Source organism: Cololabis saira, chromosome 13 (genome assembly GCF_033807715.1).
Source record: "Cololabis saira isolate AMF1-May2022 chromosome 13, fColSai1.1, whole genome shotgun sequence".
In the NCBI taxonomy this organism is placed as follows: Eukaryota; Metazoa; Chordata; class Actinopteri; order Beloniformes; family Belonidae; genus Cololabis; species Cololabis saira.
Window position 1 is genome coordinate 13,830,103 of NC_084599.1, and position 16,463 is coordinate 13,846,565.

Genomic DNA, 16,463 nt, shown 5'->3' on the forward strand with positions numbered 1-16,463 from the left:
TCAGACCAGCCGTCTGGCACCAACAACAGTGCCACGTTCAAGTAACTTAATTCACCTTTCTTCCCCATTCTGACACTCGGTTTGAACTGCAGCAGATCGTCTTTACATGTCTACATGCCTAAATGCATTGAGTTGCTGCCATAAGTTTGGCTGATTAGAGATTTGCGTTATAAAGCAGGTGGACAGGTGTACCTAATAAAAGTGGCCGATGAAAGATTAGTCAATAAATAGATATAAATGTTTAATTCCTCCCTCAGTAACAACAAAACTGCTTCATACACCATTCAGCATCACAATTTGAAAGCATAGACACTAAGAACTACTGAATAGACCTTCACTCTGTCATGACTCCTGTGCAAAGTATCATTAGTGATTTCAAACATTTGTGGTAACAATAAGTCACCCCTGTCAACGCGCCCTTGAGCAAGCTGCTGGGCAGAACTGACCATGTTGAGCCTTTTCTTGATGATAGAGTAACAGTTCTGTTGCATCGACAGAACTGTTAAAAACACAAAGTCTTAACAACACTGTAATAAAGCTCAATTTATGTTTCTGAATGTTTTCAACATTTCACTTCTTTCGCAGTTGTAGTTGGGCAGAAATGTACAAATCCCTTCCTATATACACAAAGATACCGACAATGTCTTACGTTGTCTTACACCCCCAGTATTGAACAAAGAGCCTTCTGTTGAACCCATACAAAGACTCGACCAGGAACCATCATCTCACCATCTATTCAAAAAGAAAACACAAACCAACAACTCACTGTATAAAGTTAACTACACCCACTGAAATAAAAAAGAAACAAAACATAAAAAAACAAAACACTGAACTTGTTCTAATTATGGTTTGAGAAAAACTAAATTTACTATTTACTGTAGATAAACACTAGGATGTGTCTAATGGTGATATATTCTCAATAAGACTACACAATATATTGAAAATGTATTGTCATTGCAAGATCAACATGTGAGGTATCAGTAATGCAAATAAATAAATAAATAAATAGCATATCTCAATAAATGATTGTCTGATATTTTCCAAGATTCACACTCTAAATGTCAAAAATATATTTGGCAAACCAGATGAAGCCTTACTATAGGGGGTTTACATGAAAACTGGTGGTGTTGTAGAGATTTTATTGGATAAAACCATTATTGCTGGAATAGAAATAATACACTTCAATGTTTTAGGTGTATAGGGCATTTACTGCCAGAGGTAAATTCTAGCTGCAAAGCAGAAAGATATTAATACCAAACCCTGAGGTACTTGTGTAAAGATTGCAAGTTAAACCACCAGGATAACTTTAAAATATAATAGCATAGCACATATCACATGTTTTCCTAATATCTTGCAGCTCTTGGGTACAATTGTCGGTTGCTTGGACAGTCTCAAATGAAACCTTTAATTTCTTGTGGTATAGGAACATTATTGTACCTGTGAGTTATCAATATTAGAGACTAAGAATATCAAGGAAAAAAAAATTCACCTAATTTTCAATAAACAAGAGGTGCCAGCCAAGATGATGCTCTGACATTTTCAAATGTATTAATCATTTAATAATTTCAATACAACTATTTCGGGAACCTGGATGTATCGGATGTGGTTTGGGTTATTTTGATAAATATCATGCTTTACTTGCCCTGAATATGTTTGCATGTAAGGCGGGTTTTACATTATGGATAAGACACTTAAAATCCAGAAAATGTTTTGAAAAATTTTTAAAAATGTTTCCGCACAAATATCTACCCTTATAGTTCATAAACTATCTATAACACTTTTATAACACTGTTGCATAAATTATATACCGGTATATAAACTTGGAAAATCATTATTTAACAAGTATAGTTGTTTTCATTGACTTCATTTGTTGTAATCCAAATGAAAGAGTCAATATCAATGTTTCCCCATCTTCAGTTCTCTGCGATTACTCTCTTGATTAGCAGTAATATATAATTATAAAGAATTTCCCATGGCAGACTGGACCATGCACATTGCGTGTCGTCATCTTTTATTATACAAGACACCACAGTATTAGTCAGGTCCTTTATCCCCACAGGAATGTGCATCTCTGTAAGACCAGCCTTTAATCATTTCTGTCACATCACCAACCTCCTCACCCCCTCCCCTCGCTTTACTGGCACCTCCTTCAACTCATCGTCTTCACCATTTCATCACATCAGCTCTCCTCTTCCACTCAGCACCGTTCTCAGTGCCCCATCCATCCTCTCCATTGTGTCCCCACCCTTCTCTTCATGCAGGAGTCTGTAGCCACCCAGCAGAGAGATTGATAACAACCTGGTAGTCAACACCGCTATGCAAGCACATGCAGTTCAATTTATATAATCTGAACGAAAAAACAACAAGATCTGGAAATGCATTTTACACATAAGCAGATACTGCACCATTTGTCAAAAATTAACCATTTAGTCTAAACTTAAGATAGGTGAGCAAAACTCCTGAACATGTCCACATTGTCTCATCAGATACAAGTCCTGTAAAAGTATAACATGTCACAATATTAAATGGCTATATGCAGTACTCGAGTTGAGAGGGGATGAGGGGGGATGGCATCCCCCCTGAAATAAAAACGGTCAAAATCATCCCCCCTGTAAAACTGCCAGCCCCCCTTTCCATCCATTATGTCATTTCATCAATGAATGTGGTTTTACTGCTATTTCAACATTTAGAGACATCACCAGAAAAATAACACCAGAAAAATAACTTATTTGACAATTTTCACCTGTTTCAAGTACATTTTCACTTGAAATAAGTAGGAAAATCTGCCAGTGGGTCAAGATTTATCTTCTTATTACAAGCAAATTATTTCAAGTGAAAATCTATTTGAAACAGGTGAAAATTGTTTTCTCCAAATGATGTGTTGTTTTAAGGGTAATGAGATTTTTTTACTAAAATGAGAAATTTCAACTAGAAATATTCTTGTTAATATTTTGAGTTTTTGCAGTGATCCATTTTACTTATCCTGTGAAGGACAGAATCATATTGATAAGTTCAGAAAACTGTTTTTTATTGTTGTGTTTTGATGTATTTGATGTAAGCCCAGTGGATATTTAAAGCTTCATTTAACTGCTGCTATGTCATTCCTGCAGTATTTCTGCAGGTGTTTTGGTCAGTGCTATTATTTGTAATATATTATATTATTTGTAATCAGCACTAATTATCTGTCCCCATATGATAACATCCACCATCCCCCCTGATTTCTTTTTACAACTCGAGTACTGAATATATGGAAGATAAAGCTCTCTCGAGTTGTCCTTATTAAACACAATCGCTCCTCTAGTCCACGGAAATGCAATGACAACAGAGCTGAGGGGATGCTGGTAGTACCAGCTGTGGAAACTCACCTTTTCTACGTTTTCCACGGTGAAGTCCAGCGCGTCCGGCGTGGCTGCTGCCCTGCCCGAGGGCTCCATGTCCCGGAGCTGTCAAACACCACACAGGCTGCTCCTTCACATGCGGAGATCCTGCACTCTTTCTGTATAAACAATGTTATTTCTCATATATTTTTTTACACCAGTAGTCGAAATGTTTAAGTTATTACAGTATAATTAATTGGGGCGTATGTATGGCATGATAGGCTAACCGGTAGCTAACGTTAGCTCTCGTAAGTTAGCTCAATGCTAACCTCCCCATAGAGAAACACTGGCGGAGGCTAGCGCCGCTAGATGCTAAAGATGAGGTAGCTGCGGCTGCAATTTAACTGGACCCAGCCCCACTGCCGAACACAACAAAGCGATGTAGCTACGGTAGCAGTCGTAGTGGGACAGCACAATCAAAACAGTGCGTTTTTTTCCGTGTGTTATCTCTAGGATGACGGCGAGGGCTGACATGCACACCTCTGTGTCCAGCGGCGGAATGAGACGATGCTGCAGCTCCGACTCTCTGCTGCCTCCGCTGCTGCTGCTGCCTTCAGGGACTGTAGGGAAATGTGGCTACTGACCAAGGACCGCTCAAACACCTATACAATGGCCGGTTCAAAGCGTTAAAAAAAAAAACATAAAATCAACAGAACACAATGTTTGACAAAAAATATATGTTATAAGATTCTGTAAACTTAATTTGTCATTTTATAATGCTTAATTAAACTTTTTTTTTACGTGTGGTAGAGTTTTAACATATGACTGTGAATGCAACATCTCATCGAAGTGTCATGGTCACATGACATGCCTCTAAAGCCTGAATTACGGTTCCGCGTTAAATCGACGTAACCTACGGCGTAGGTACGCGCATGTACGCTGTGCGTCGCCGCGTACCCTACGGCGTAGGATCTGCGTTGGTGCAACGCGGAGCCATAAATCAGCCTTAAGAAACCATCAAAAACCTAAAACAAGCCTGCCAAGATTGCAGAAAATATCAAACCTTCTTTATGGAACAAGTGAAAAAATCATTCAGAAGAATACAAAATATATTTGTATGAATATAGTTTTTGTAATAAAGTGAATGAACAAATGATACCTAAAATATGTAAAAAGATTTACATTCATATTGTTTCACACATGCAAACATATGAAAAGGTCAAACATTGTCCCTCAGGGTAATCTATTTGAAGATGGAATCAGGCTGTTGAATTGTAAATAATACAGCTAAAACTTGCCTATTTGCAAGACGTTATTACTGGAAAAAAGTGGGAAAAAAAGTAGGAGATTATGGGAAATTCTTAATATTCATGTTTCTATGTCCAAATGATCAATATTAGGCTACACATGAACTGGAAAAATCTTAATTTAGATACCGTTGCTCATTCTACACATGCTCAGCAACAGGGTTTGATTTTTTTTGTGTTTTTTGGTGGGAAATGTTTCAATTTTTCTTCAAACAGCACTGAAAATATATTAAAGGAAATAGGTGACCTCTGGTTTGGTGAATCAACTGGGACTTTTTTTTTTCTTGCTAGTTTGAGTTATCAGTTGTTTAAAAAATAAAAACAATAAATATATTTACCGCAATGTCTGAAAATGCCAAAGCCGCATTTGAGCCATTCTCGTGTGGCCAACCATGTGTTGGTTTTTGAAGCAACAATGCCCCCTTGTGGTGCAATTAAGTAATTGCACCAATGCAGTGTAATTAAAAAAAAATACATTATTCAGTTCAAATCAATTAATTTTACTTTTTTGTACAGCGTACAGATAATTCAACATAAAAATATCACAAGATCCTTTTCCTAGAAAGCACACAAATTCAGGGAAGTCCAGTGAAACACAGTTTATTTCATCCAAATTGTAATCCAATCATATTAGAATAAAATTACATTAGAAGATGCAAACTCCGTGAAAAGCTCTCCACTGTGAGAACGACACCCCCCCAAAAAAACTAAACTAAAAAGTCCCCACGTGGGTTTAAAATGGTAAATTCCGGACCTTATCATATGTCCCAATAGGCACCTTTGAAGTGAGTAATAAAAATCCCCAGCCATGGCGTTTGTTCAAAACAGTCTATCATTTACACATCCAAGAATCATGAAGTGAATGTACAGGTAGACAGCCAAAAACGAAACAAAGTGGAACCCCTTGAGAAAGACATCTGTACTGTTGGGTACAAATAAAACATTTGATGACACCCAATTGCTCTTTGTGTTGAGTCATTAATCTGAGCTGCTTTAAAACACCTCTTCAGTCACATAAAGGTGTCAGGAGCATTGACTACTTTGAACAACGAACACGTGGCATTGCTTCTGGGGAGAGAGACAGAGAGAGAGGGAGAGAGAGAGGGAGAGAGAGAGAGAGAACCGCTCTTCCTCCTCCTCCTCTTCCTCCTCCTCCTCCTCTTGTCCCTCCAGCCACGCAGACACTGTTAAGGCTGATTTATGGTTCCGCGTTACACCAACGTAGACCCTTCGCGCGTCGCCGCGTACCCTACGCCGTACCTTACGCGTCGATTTAACGCGGAGCCATACTTCAGGCTTCAGTGCTGCTGTGCGTCTGCAGAGGGAAGGAGGTTATACAACGGTCTGAGATTTCTACCCGCAGCCGGACCGAGGCAGCAGCAGAGCGGCAGAGCCCCTGGAAGTCAGTGGAGAGAAAAGGATATAGTTATCCGATCATTGCTTCGTGTCGTCAAAGGAAAGAGATGATGGAGACCAAACTTTTGGCTGCTCTTTGTGCGCTTCTCGTCCTCAGCTTGGGGTCTGCTGACCACCATGGTATGTATTTCCATTTGTTTCATGTATTTTAATGCCTTTGCACAGACTGCAATTTGATGACAGTTGTGAGACACTATATCATTTCACAACAGAAATAGTAGTGATAATGATATACCTGTCAGCTCTGGGGGCGTTATCGGCTCTGTCAGGCTGTAAAGTCAGCTAAAGCTGGTTTAATAGACATGTTCATGATAAGTGCCTGTTTTTCCTCTTGTTGGAGCATCAACAGGCAAATTAACGTGCGAGTTGTCTTGTGTTTTTTCTGTCAGGCTTCAAACACATTTGTTCAAATAAAAAGCCAGAATGCTTATACAGAAATATTAATTACACTAGTGATAGACACAGACATAACACTAGACATGTTGCAATGGGTCGATTCACAATGCCTAAGCCGAGAACTGAGGCAATGAGGAACACAGTCATGTACAGGGCTTATACACAATGAAAATATTGTAATTTAACTTTTAACTTTTTTTATGCTGTAATGCATTGTTCTCTCTTGCAATATTTTTATTTTTATTTTTAATTCAATGTTTTTGTATGTATTTTGTATGATATTTTGAGGACCCCAGGAAGAATAGCTGTTGCAGAGTGTAACAGCTAATGGGGATCCTAAATAAACTAAACTAAACTAAACTAAACACCATTATATCTCAAACATAGCTATTGTTCCTTATTTCATTTGGAATCATTCAGGGTTTTGCCTTTATGGAAGGCAAGGCAAGTTTATCCCTATAGCTCAGTTCAACGACAAGGTGATTCAAATTGCTTTACAAAGACCCTGTAAGATGTAAGATCCCTTTTTTTTCTTGTTGCTTTGGGTAGCTGTTAAGAAATTAAATATTATGACTCATAATATGACATTGACTACAAAACATGTGAAGTCCACATACGCACATACGTAAAACACTTCTCTTTCTTGTTGCATCTACAGTACACACATCCTGTCTGTACAGTACCGCCAACCCACCTTCCGCTTTCTCTTCTACCTGTTCCACTCATGTTTTTTCAGCTTTGTACTTTAGCTTCTTCCTCCTTCAGCACATCCTACATGCAAGGATGCAAAGTGGCCCCAACAAGATTTCAAACATTTCTGTTGGGATGCACTGTATATCCAAATGATCAGAGAGCAGAATGACTCTGCTGGAGAACATTTATTGGCTGTTAATGAGCAGGGAAGTACATTGTGATAAATGGCACCTCTAATTATGTGCAGCAGCACAGTGTCATTGTACTGGGTCAATGCTAATTGGTTGGTTTCTGCTGTACAATATAAAGTAGAGAACTAAGCTGTGTAATAGCTTCTGTTTATACCGAGGCCAGGAAGGAAGGACGGGGAGAAGTGGCAGTGGATATATAAACGTTCTGAATTAATATCCCTCTGGGCTTTGATAGCCAAGAACACACAAAACCAATGATTAAAGTTCACTCTTCAGTTACCTTGAATTAGTAACATGAGTTTTCTGTTAATAAAATCAAATAAGCACCATAACATAAAGATTTCTACATCTGAGCAACTTCCTGTACAGAAAAGGTGAGGAGAAAAGCCTAATTATTTAATAATAACACTTCTTAAGACACTTTATCAATTCAAGTGCAATACCTTGAAGTAAAATGTTCTCAATTTATGGCTACTTCACATACTTGAACATGTATTCACAAAATAACACGTAAAAAAGCTTTCGCTTGAAATATAATATGTAATAAGGGATGCTCATTTAATCACATCAATATTCAGTCATAATTAACACCAACATATACCTAATAGAGGACGAGACTTGCAGATTGTGTAGAGTATACATGGAGTGCTTTTAATCCTCAATTTCTTTAGTTTCAGTATCAGTTCAAAATACGGTAATCTTCAGCACTGACTGAAATATTGACAGTAGCACATGCTGTGAAAACACTGCTTACTTGGCTTCAGCAGAGCAGTGAGACGGGGCTCGGTGTGGCTGATTCACTGAGAGGGGCTTATTTCCATCGCTGACTGGCTGAAGCGGCAGACATCTGCTCGCAGAAAAGCGCTTGGCTGTTCCTCTGGCCGGTGGCAGGGGTCAAGAAGTGAGTAAAAGCTATTTCCCCAGGTGCATGTTGCACTGGCCTTAAAGTCTGTGAGTGGGACTGTGTAATATCTAGACAGGGAAGCGTGCTATCGTGAAAAACACTGAGCTGCTTTATGAATTTATTCCACGCACACGTACACACACATGTTTGACCTATGCAGCTCCGATGGAGCTGAAGCGAGGGAACAAGGACAGTATTATGCAGTCAAGCACCTCTGTCTATTTATGAGCGTGTCTGTTTTTGTATCACTCAGAGTTCAAGCAGGTCTCCCTCCCTCTCTCCCTCTCTCTCTCTCTGTCGTTTGCATGTGCCTCTGTGGCTCACTTTCCTTCACCGTGTGTCCTGATGAGCTGGGTGAGCGATTACGGAGGTAATGAAAGGCATCAGGGTAGTGTGTTAGAGAACGGTAACGACTTTTCATTACATTAGTGCTCTGCTTTCCATCAAAGAGAACCAGGGAAGACCACAGATGCAGCTTTGTGAGGGTAAAGACTTGCAGACAGAGAGGGAAGACGAGGACCTTGAACGTCTTCGTTATAAAGATGCTACTTCAAAGGGCAAAAGTTACTCATGTCTCACACGGACTGCAGTTGAAAACTTCTGACCACAGATCCTGGCACTCCTGAACTGGACGTAAAAAAATCTGGCATGTCTTCAGAAACAAATGTAAATGTACTATTTTATAGCATCAAAGTACGTTGCTGAAATGTTAAAGTTATTGAGTAGTAATTAAAGTAATTTTTTTTAAAAACCACACAAAAAAACCCACAATGAACAGAAATAATAGCTAACACACACCGTACCAGGAGCCTCACAGACTTGGGGAAATCTGGAGTGGAGGTTGCAGCCCACACGGGTGCAAATGAAGCCACTGAAATTAACCCACAGAATTGAAAGATTAATGTCATGGTCCTCTGTGGAGAGGGGAATCCAAAGTGGAGCTCTCTGGGGAATTCGGGGCATTAGGTATTCTTTATAGATGGAAAAAAAAAAAAAAAAAGCAAAGCTCAGTAGGAATGAAACATCGTCCTGGGCTTTGTTCAGTCATGCTGTGGGGCTGCTTTTGTTGTCTCTGGTACTGGAGGAATTGAACATGTCAATAGAAAAGGACTAAAATGGAAGTTTCTGACATTTTAGACTGAAATGTGTCACCCACCATCTAAAAGCCAAGTTTATATAACAGAGTATTTGAGTTTTCAACATAGATTATTCATTAGAAATATACATTACTACTAACTCAAGCTCAGCTTCTCTACATCGGCATCTTGGACTTTACTGCGCTGGAAAATTATGTAAAATTTAGAAAAATCTGCTCTTTTTAGCTAAACAGTTAGTTAGTTGTGGAAATATATCCAAAATGACCACCAGCACGTTGATCAGAAGGAGGAAATGTAATGGATGGCACCTAAATGATTCATGGAGAAATAATAACCCGCTTATTAACATAACGTTAAATTGGTACTACTGATTTTATAAAATAACACTTTTGTTAGGTAATCAAAGTGTATCAAAGCTCAAGAAGTCACGAGTAGCATCACCTTGGTTGACTTTAAATGTTCATGGTCAAAAAGTATTGATGCAAACGTGGGTCTGTCGGCTCTATGTTTACATGGAATAAAGAGGAAATAATGAAAAATAATGACTGAAAACATTAAAAAAGAGAATATTTTCTGTCTTTTTTTCTTCTGTCAGAGGGAAACCCCGATGCTGGTTCTCCCACGTCAGCAAGCAACATTGAAGAAGACATTGAAAAAGAGAAAAATGGTGAGAGTCCCTCCAGAGAATTGGTGCCTGATCCTGGCCCGGACTCCAGCGGTCACGCACAGAACAACTCTGATATCAACCCACCTTTCAACGCCACCAGCAACACGACGGCAGAAAACCTAACCGTTACTATCACACCGCGGGAAGAAAATGGTAACTATGTGTATCTAACATTTGGCTCCTGTGAAAATGTAAAGGAAGCTCGTGCTTAGGTACTTGGCAACTTTGTGATGTGCGAATGTGGAACAGGATGTTGAGTTATTGTCATCCTCTGTTTGAGGCTTGCCAGACAGGAAGTTACATCACGCGTGCAAAGGATGCGAAGTAGAGCAGCAGGTAGCGTTGAGCTGAGGAGCTATATTTAAGTTCTTATCACATTTCCACCTCCAGAAGTGGGCCACAGAGGCGGCGGCAGGGTGAAAATGCTGACAACCTTGGCAAAAACCCAACACAAACAGGGACGGAGAGCTCGTTGTAGGTATTACATAAGTAGTTCACAAGGAAGAGCTGAACACTGGGTACACAACAGAGATGGTGCAGAGGTAAAAGAGGGCAAATGAAGAAATGAACGATTGCTTTCATTTAGAAAAGTGGCATCTGTCTGGAGAGCAATGGGAAAGTGTTTCTGAAGGAAAGTCAGTGAAGACGTGATTTAGACGGCGTTGGGGAGGGAACTGATTAAATCCTGTGTGACTTTTCACAAGCAGGTGACAAGAAGTGACCCCCCCCCCCACCTCCGTTATACGACCGTGTCTTTCACACACATTGGTGCTGGCTCACGCGCTTGATTCCACATTTTTACAGCTTGCAACATTTACTTTTTGTTCATCATTTAAGCAGGAAGAAAGCTATGATTATATCTAAGCTCACATTGTCTGACTTTGAATGTCCTGCCTCCAATACGCTGTAGGTGCATGAATGTTTATTTGTAATCCGTCTAAATCAGGGGTCGGCAACCCAAAATGTTGAAAGAACCATATTGGACCAAAACACAAAAAACAATTATGTCTGGAGCCGCAAAAAATGAAAAGTCTTGTATAAGCCTTAGAATGAAGGAAAATGGTGAAAGGTGAAATGTCGAGAAAAAACTCGAAATGTCGAGAAAAAAGTCAAAATTCCGAGAAAAAAGTTGAAATGTCGAGGAAATAGTAAAAATTTCAAGAAAAAAGTCGAAATGTTGAGAAAAAATTCGAAATGTCGAGAAAAAAGTCGAAATGTCGAGAAAAAAGTAAAAATTTCGAGAAAAAAGTTGAAATGTCGAGATTAATGTTGAAGTACAATTTCGAGAAAAAAGTCGAAATGTCGAGATTAAAAAGGAAAGGAAAAGGGAAGAAAAAAAAGAGAAAAAAAGGAAAAAAGAAAAAGAAAAAAAAAGGGTCAAACATTTTTGAAAAAGCTCCAGAGCCACGGGTTGCCGACCCCTGGTCTAAATCATGCCATAAAGTGGCTTTTCATCCAACGGAGGTCTCATTCACAGTGTTGTTTTGGTTCTGTGGTTCCTTAACAGAACCGGTGTGAACATGAACAAGACATGGAAGTAAAAAAAACAACAAAAAAAAACACTGTGTTGGTTGTAAAGGACGTGTAGGAGTCTACAGCCATGCCAGCAGCTCAGACAGCCCGTTAATGTAATGATTACGCTTACAATGACATCTGACAATGAATGATATCTGCCATCCTCACCTTCTTTGTGTAGGGCGTCAGTGTATTTCTGTTCAGAGTATTATTATATGCTACAATGTGCTAATCACTATCTAGTATAAGGTGAACTGATGGAGTATTATGTCTCACAGTAGTCTGTTACAAAGTAGTTGAATAGTTTCAGCCAGAAACAAAGTGTTTGCTCAGAAGGCTAAATTTAGAAAGGTAAAAAAATAAATAAAAAGAGAGCCCAGCCTGTGGTTCGGTTTACTTCTTTTGTATTTTAGGCATGAACAGACGCTAAGACGTGAATGTTTTATACATAACTGTAAGTGTAACTCTGTATCTGCATTATTCTGATTTTCTTTCTGCTTCTGCAGCGACCACAGTTTCTCCCGTAACGGCAGTTTCACACGAGAATGAAAGCTCAACGACCCAGCCGCCATCTCAGCCCCCAGCTGTTCCCTCGGAGAGCCACTCCTCCACCCCCCACCCTGTATCAGTTACCACAGCCCTCACCACACCTTCATCAAACAACAGCAAGTCCAATCACTCCGGCCCTGTTTCAACGACAAAGCAGCCCACTGAAACCGAGGCGCCCTCTTCCACTTCTACCCAAACACCTGAGGAGCAAAAGCCCGAAACGTCCTCTGCCACCACCGCTACCACGACTGCTCTGTCCGGCTCGGCGTCCAGTGCCGGCTCATCTCACACGCCCACCGCCTCTCAACCGTCCACCATCACTTCCCAGTCCAGCACCATCCCTCTGACTTCCACTGAAGCACACCTGAAGGCCAGCACCACCAGCGCTTCTCCCAGCGGCACCTCCATCCAGGCTAGAACCCACCCCGGCAGCCCATCCCAGCTCAACATGGGGGGTGACTGTAAGTGCAAAATAACTTCTAGTGCTGGTCGATACATTTCCTCTGGACAATTCGCTGAAGTGAACTGGCTGCACAACAAAGGCCACAGTGTTCATTGTTTTCCAGTACAAGCCGCCCATTGCTTCTGCACAGAGACACAACACACGACACAACACATCACCCCATTTACATCTTCTACTAGCACCATCACCACCAAGCACTCCGCAATCAGGGGTTTGTTTGGGAAAGGAACGGAGCTACTCATGCGGACCCAGCCGTTGAGAGTTCACTTAGTTTTGTTTCTACTTCTTTTGTCTGTCTGCTGAATGAATGATATATCCACACTTTCTCTTTCTGTATCTGCTCGGCCTACTGTTTAGACTTCTCGAGTGTGCTTTAGTGAGGCAGTGATTGCGAAGGAAGAAATGAACTTCCCTCAGCTGACCGGCCGGCTTCCCGACAGTTGCACTTTTCTCTGCTCGTCTCCCTCTGTGTGGTTTTATTAGAGGCTTGGCGTCGTGCCTCTTTCCATTAGCCAGAGGAATAGGCAGCAGTCACTGCTCTGTGGTGGATGTTAGTTTCAACTCCGGCCAGGTTTACTTAACAGCCCCTCCATGGCAACATCTATCTAGACAAACATCTCGTGCACAGAAATATAACGGGAGAGACCGAAGGAGCGAGATGTTTTTAGAAGTTAAACGGTAAACTTAGATAGAAAACTGAAACGTGCTGTTTACACACACTATTCATAGCAGGTATTTGTCCCAAAATTCCCCCCATAGGCCAGTTTAGCACACCAGCTTTGTCTGATATTTGTGTTCTGAGCTACACGATGAACACTTTACTCCTGTACTTGTACCTTGACTAAGTGAACACCAATCTCAATGCTGCATTGAGCCACACAGACGTCTGCTGACGGGTCCCCTTGTGTCTCTGTTCCAGCAGCTCACGGCCCTACCACGTTAGACCCCCTCCTGGCTGGCCTGGTGTCAGCCTTCATCCTCACTGCCGTCGTCATCACTCTGCTCCTTTTCCTAAAGCTCCGCCGGAGGAACAACAGACCAGAGTTTCGCAGGTTGCAGGACTTACCCATGGTGAGCACGAGCACGACATGTGACGATATTCTTCAGCACGGATGTGACACGCTGTTGTAGCCAGTATTCATTTGGCCTGAATGTAAATGCGCCGTTACTATCTCAACTAGGGGTGGGTATTGGGAAGGACCTCACGATACGATACGCATCACGATACTTGAGCCACGATACGATACACATTGCGATATCCCGATTATGCGATATCCCGATTATTATATCCTACATAGTTCACCGAAGAATTTAAAAATGCATCACACATCTTAAAATCCAAGTTGTATATATGTACATCAGATGATAGTGATGGATCTTAAAATCCGAGTTGCACGTTCATCAGATTATAGTGACAATTCATGGGACAAACTGATTCAAAACAATGTTTTATTATAACTATACAAGCTAAAGTTACAACATATTTGTATATGTTTTTCATATTATTTACATCATATGAAATTAACATTAAATTTAGTATGAGGTTGCTTTAATTATGTGGCAAATGATAATAAACACAAGAAAGATGGGTACTAAAACCAAGGACAGGCACAGTGATCAGTCAGTATAGATATAAATCCATAAATAAATAAACCTCTGTCCATTATTTTTCATTTTTTAAGGACAGGCAATTGTGTTGTATAAAAAATAAATGATAAAATGAAATAAAACGTGAAATAAAACCTGAGCTCAGTGCAGGGCCCTCCCAGGGTTGGTAGAGAGTGGCAATGCCCAGGACTGTCACTTAGGTAGGAGCACTGGGTGATGTAATGGGAAAAAATCTGGGATAAAAAATATTAAAAAAAAAAAAAAAAAAAAAATCGATATTCAAATTTTGAATATCGATATTGAATCGGCTGGAAAAGTATTGCGATATATTGCCATATCGATATTTTTGCCCACCCCTAATCTCAACCCTTTTCCAATCACAATATAACTCCTATTACCCTACAGTTTCCTTCTCTAAGTCTGAATAAGAAAGTTTGTATTATTAACCAATAAAATAGCTGATTCAAAAGAAGTAGCTTTAATTGATATGAACTGTGGTGCGTCAAAGTCTAATGTACAGTTTGAAGATGTGACACTACTGAGAGCATGATGGTGGAAAATAACATCAAAATGGTTTCATTCTCCCATCTCCCTGCTTAGGATGACATGATGGAGGATACTCCACTCTCCATGTACAGCTACTGACGGAGTCTCGGCAGAACTTTCAGCACCCAAACATCCTTCTTCAATCCAGACTCGAGCCAGTGTTTTTGTTGAACCTGGTCTCTACTCCCTAATCTGTACCAAACAGAGAGAAGCCCGGGTAGGTGTGAGCATATTCCTGGATGGCTCTCATCTTTCCACATTATTGGCATCCACAACGGCAAAAAAAGACATGACTGAAACTGCAGTCGACAATGAAGATAAAACCCACGATGGATCCCTTTGGAAAAAGTCAGTTTTTTGGGCTTTTTTTTTACTTTGGGCCTGTATTGCATGTTAATCACCTCAGTCCATCTTCTGCGGTTATAGATGATGTTTTGTTTCCATGGAATTCACAAGAGTAGGTTTTAAAGCAGGAGGAAACAGGTTCACATAGAGTTGGATTGAGCCTGTCGTGCACCCTGGAGGTGCCGGTCCGATTTCCCTCCGCCGGGACAAGTCAGGCAGAAATGAAGGCCAAATAAATCTGATGATGATGGCTGTGCAAAGAAACTCACAGGCTGATTATAGTGTTAACAAGGTTGCACTTTACTTTTTCAGGAGTAAGGAAGAAGAAAAAAAAGAAAAAAAGAAAAAAATATTTTTTGTAAGAGGAAAAGTTACATTTTGTGTGAGTGCATGTGTGTGCATGTGTTCAGAGTGTATGATGATGTTTATGATGATGTACTTGAGGCACAGCTATTTAAGTGTTGCTTTTCGGTGTAGGATCCACTGCCTTTAGGTTTGTTTTTTTATTTTTTTGCTACTTTTATTTCCTGCAGGCTTTAGTGCAGGAAAAAGTGCCTTGCGCAGCATAAAAACGTCTCTTGCTGAATTCTGCTTTTATACGACAGACAAACTAACTTCCAGATTTACCAGTCATTCCCAAATCTTTCCTATTCACATTTCAACACTCTCAAGGGGACATATCTGTCCTGACTTGTTGGCGCTTGAAGACAAGCCTCGAGCATAACGTCCACGAGGCACTCCTTCACACAATGATGGCTGCAGACTTACGTTTCCTCATATCAGTATCGTCCTATGCATTGTAAATACTACTGATGGTTTTAATTAAAATTCCTCATCTAGATGCTGCTTGGGCATTGATCACACACAAACGTATTCGTAAGTGGTCAGACCTGGTAAAACCCTGATTCTAGTAAGCAAGCTCCCAAATACTCCCCTGATTACAGTCTGTCAGGCTGGCTTTATACTTGCTCTGCTGATCTGCAGGAAAATATGAGTGGAAGTGTGAGAAATGCAAAAAGATGCTGACCATTCCTCCTACTGACTCAAGTTTGAGTACGAGCTCAATCTGTGTTTTTAAGGTTTGATTTTCATGCCACTAAACAATGAAACTGCAACATAATTCATGAGCCACCAGAACAGATACTGATATTTTGTACGCATCAGTGGATGCAATGCAACATTTTGGGTGATATTGGTGGCTACTGTCTAAGCGGTGCAAAGTTCAAGTGGAAGTTCAGTTGGGCTGGGATGTGGGGGATGTGAAGGCCATAGCAAACCATTCATGTTGATATTTTTCATTTTCTCTGTTGAAAGAGTGTGTGTAAGTTGTATATTGACCTTTTCTTAAAGTGTTAAAAAAGAGCTGAATGCATTGTGAAGCCTTGCTGCCTCATGTGAATCACGGACAGTTTAAGATTAAAGGTATTTTGAAGTCCACCAGCACCTCTC

At 40.3% G+C, this 16,463-nt stretch overlaps 2 protein-coding genes across 5 annotated transcripts in view; one reads left to right on the forward strand and one right to left on the reverse strand.

Annotated features, from left to right (window-relative positions):
• Positions 1 to 3,929, reverse strand: part of LOC133458191 (importin-13-like) — a 31,670-nt gene extending 27,741 nt beyond the window's left edge. Inside the window, exons 1-2 of one of the 4 annotated variants that reach the window (XM_061737831.1) lie at positions 3,858 to 3,929; positions 3,366 to 3,496 (exon numbers count right to left, since the gene is read on the reverse strand). In XM_061737831.1, the coding sequence (XP_061593815.1) occupies positions 3,366 to 3,434 (69 nt within the window). In that variant the 5' untranslated portion in view covers positions 3,435 to 3,496; positions 3,858 to 3,929. Of the gene's footprint in view, positions 1 to 3,365 lie in introns of all 4 variants that reach the window. The other 3 variants (XM_061737832.1, XR_009783924.1, XM_061737830.1) reach the window with 3 other exon arrangements.
• A 1,987-nt stretch (positions 3,930 to 5,916) lies between these two features.
• LOC133458193 (mucin-2-like) lies at positions 5,917 to 16,451 on the forward strand. The gene is made up of 5 exons (XM_061737838.1): positions 5,917 to 6,160; positions 9,917 to 10,141; positions 12,010 to 12,513; positions 13,435 to 13,586; positions 14,724 to 16,451. The coding sequence occupies exons 1-5, from the start codon at positions 6,088 to 6,090 to the stop codon at positions 14,766 to 14,768; spliced, it is 999 nt and encodes a 332-aa protein (XP_061593822.1). The 5' UTR covers positions 5,917 to 6,087; the 3' UTR covers positions 14,769 to 16,451.
• Positions 16,452 to 16,463: the final 12 nt, after the last annotated feature.

Bases quoted from the DNA above. Each gene is read 5' to 3' on its own strand.
- LOC133458193 (XM_061737838.1), top strand. From the start codon at position 6,088: ATGATGGAGACCAAACTTTTGGCTGCTCTTTGTGCGCTTCTCGTCCTC. The intron at 6,161-9,916 runs GTATGTATTTCC...TTCTTCTGTCAG, and splicing joins GGGGTCTGCTGACCACCATG to AGGGAAACCCCGATGCTGGT. The intron at 10,142-12,009 runs GTAACTATGTGT...CTGCTTCTGCAG, and splicing joins CACACCGCGGGAAGAAAATG to CGACCACAGTTTCTCCCGTA.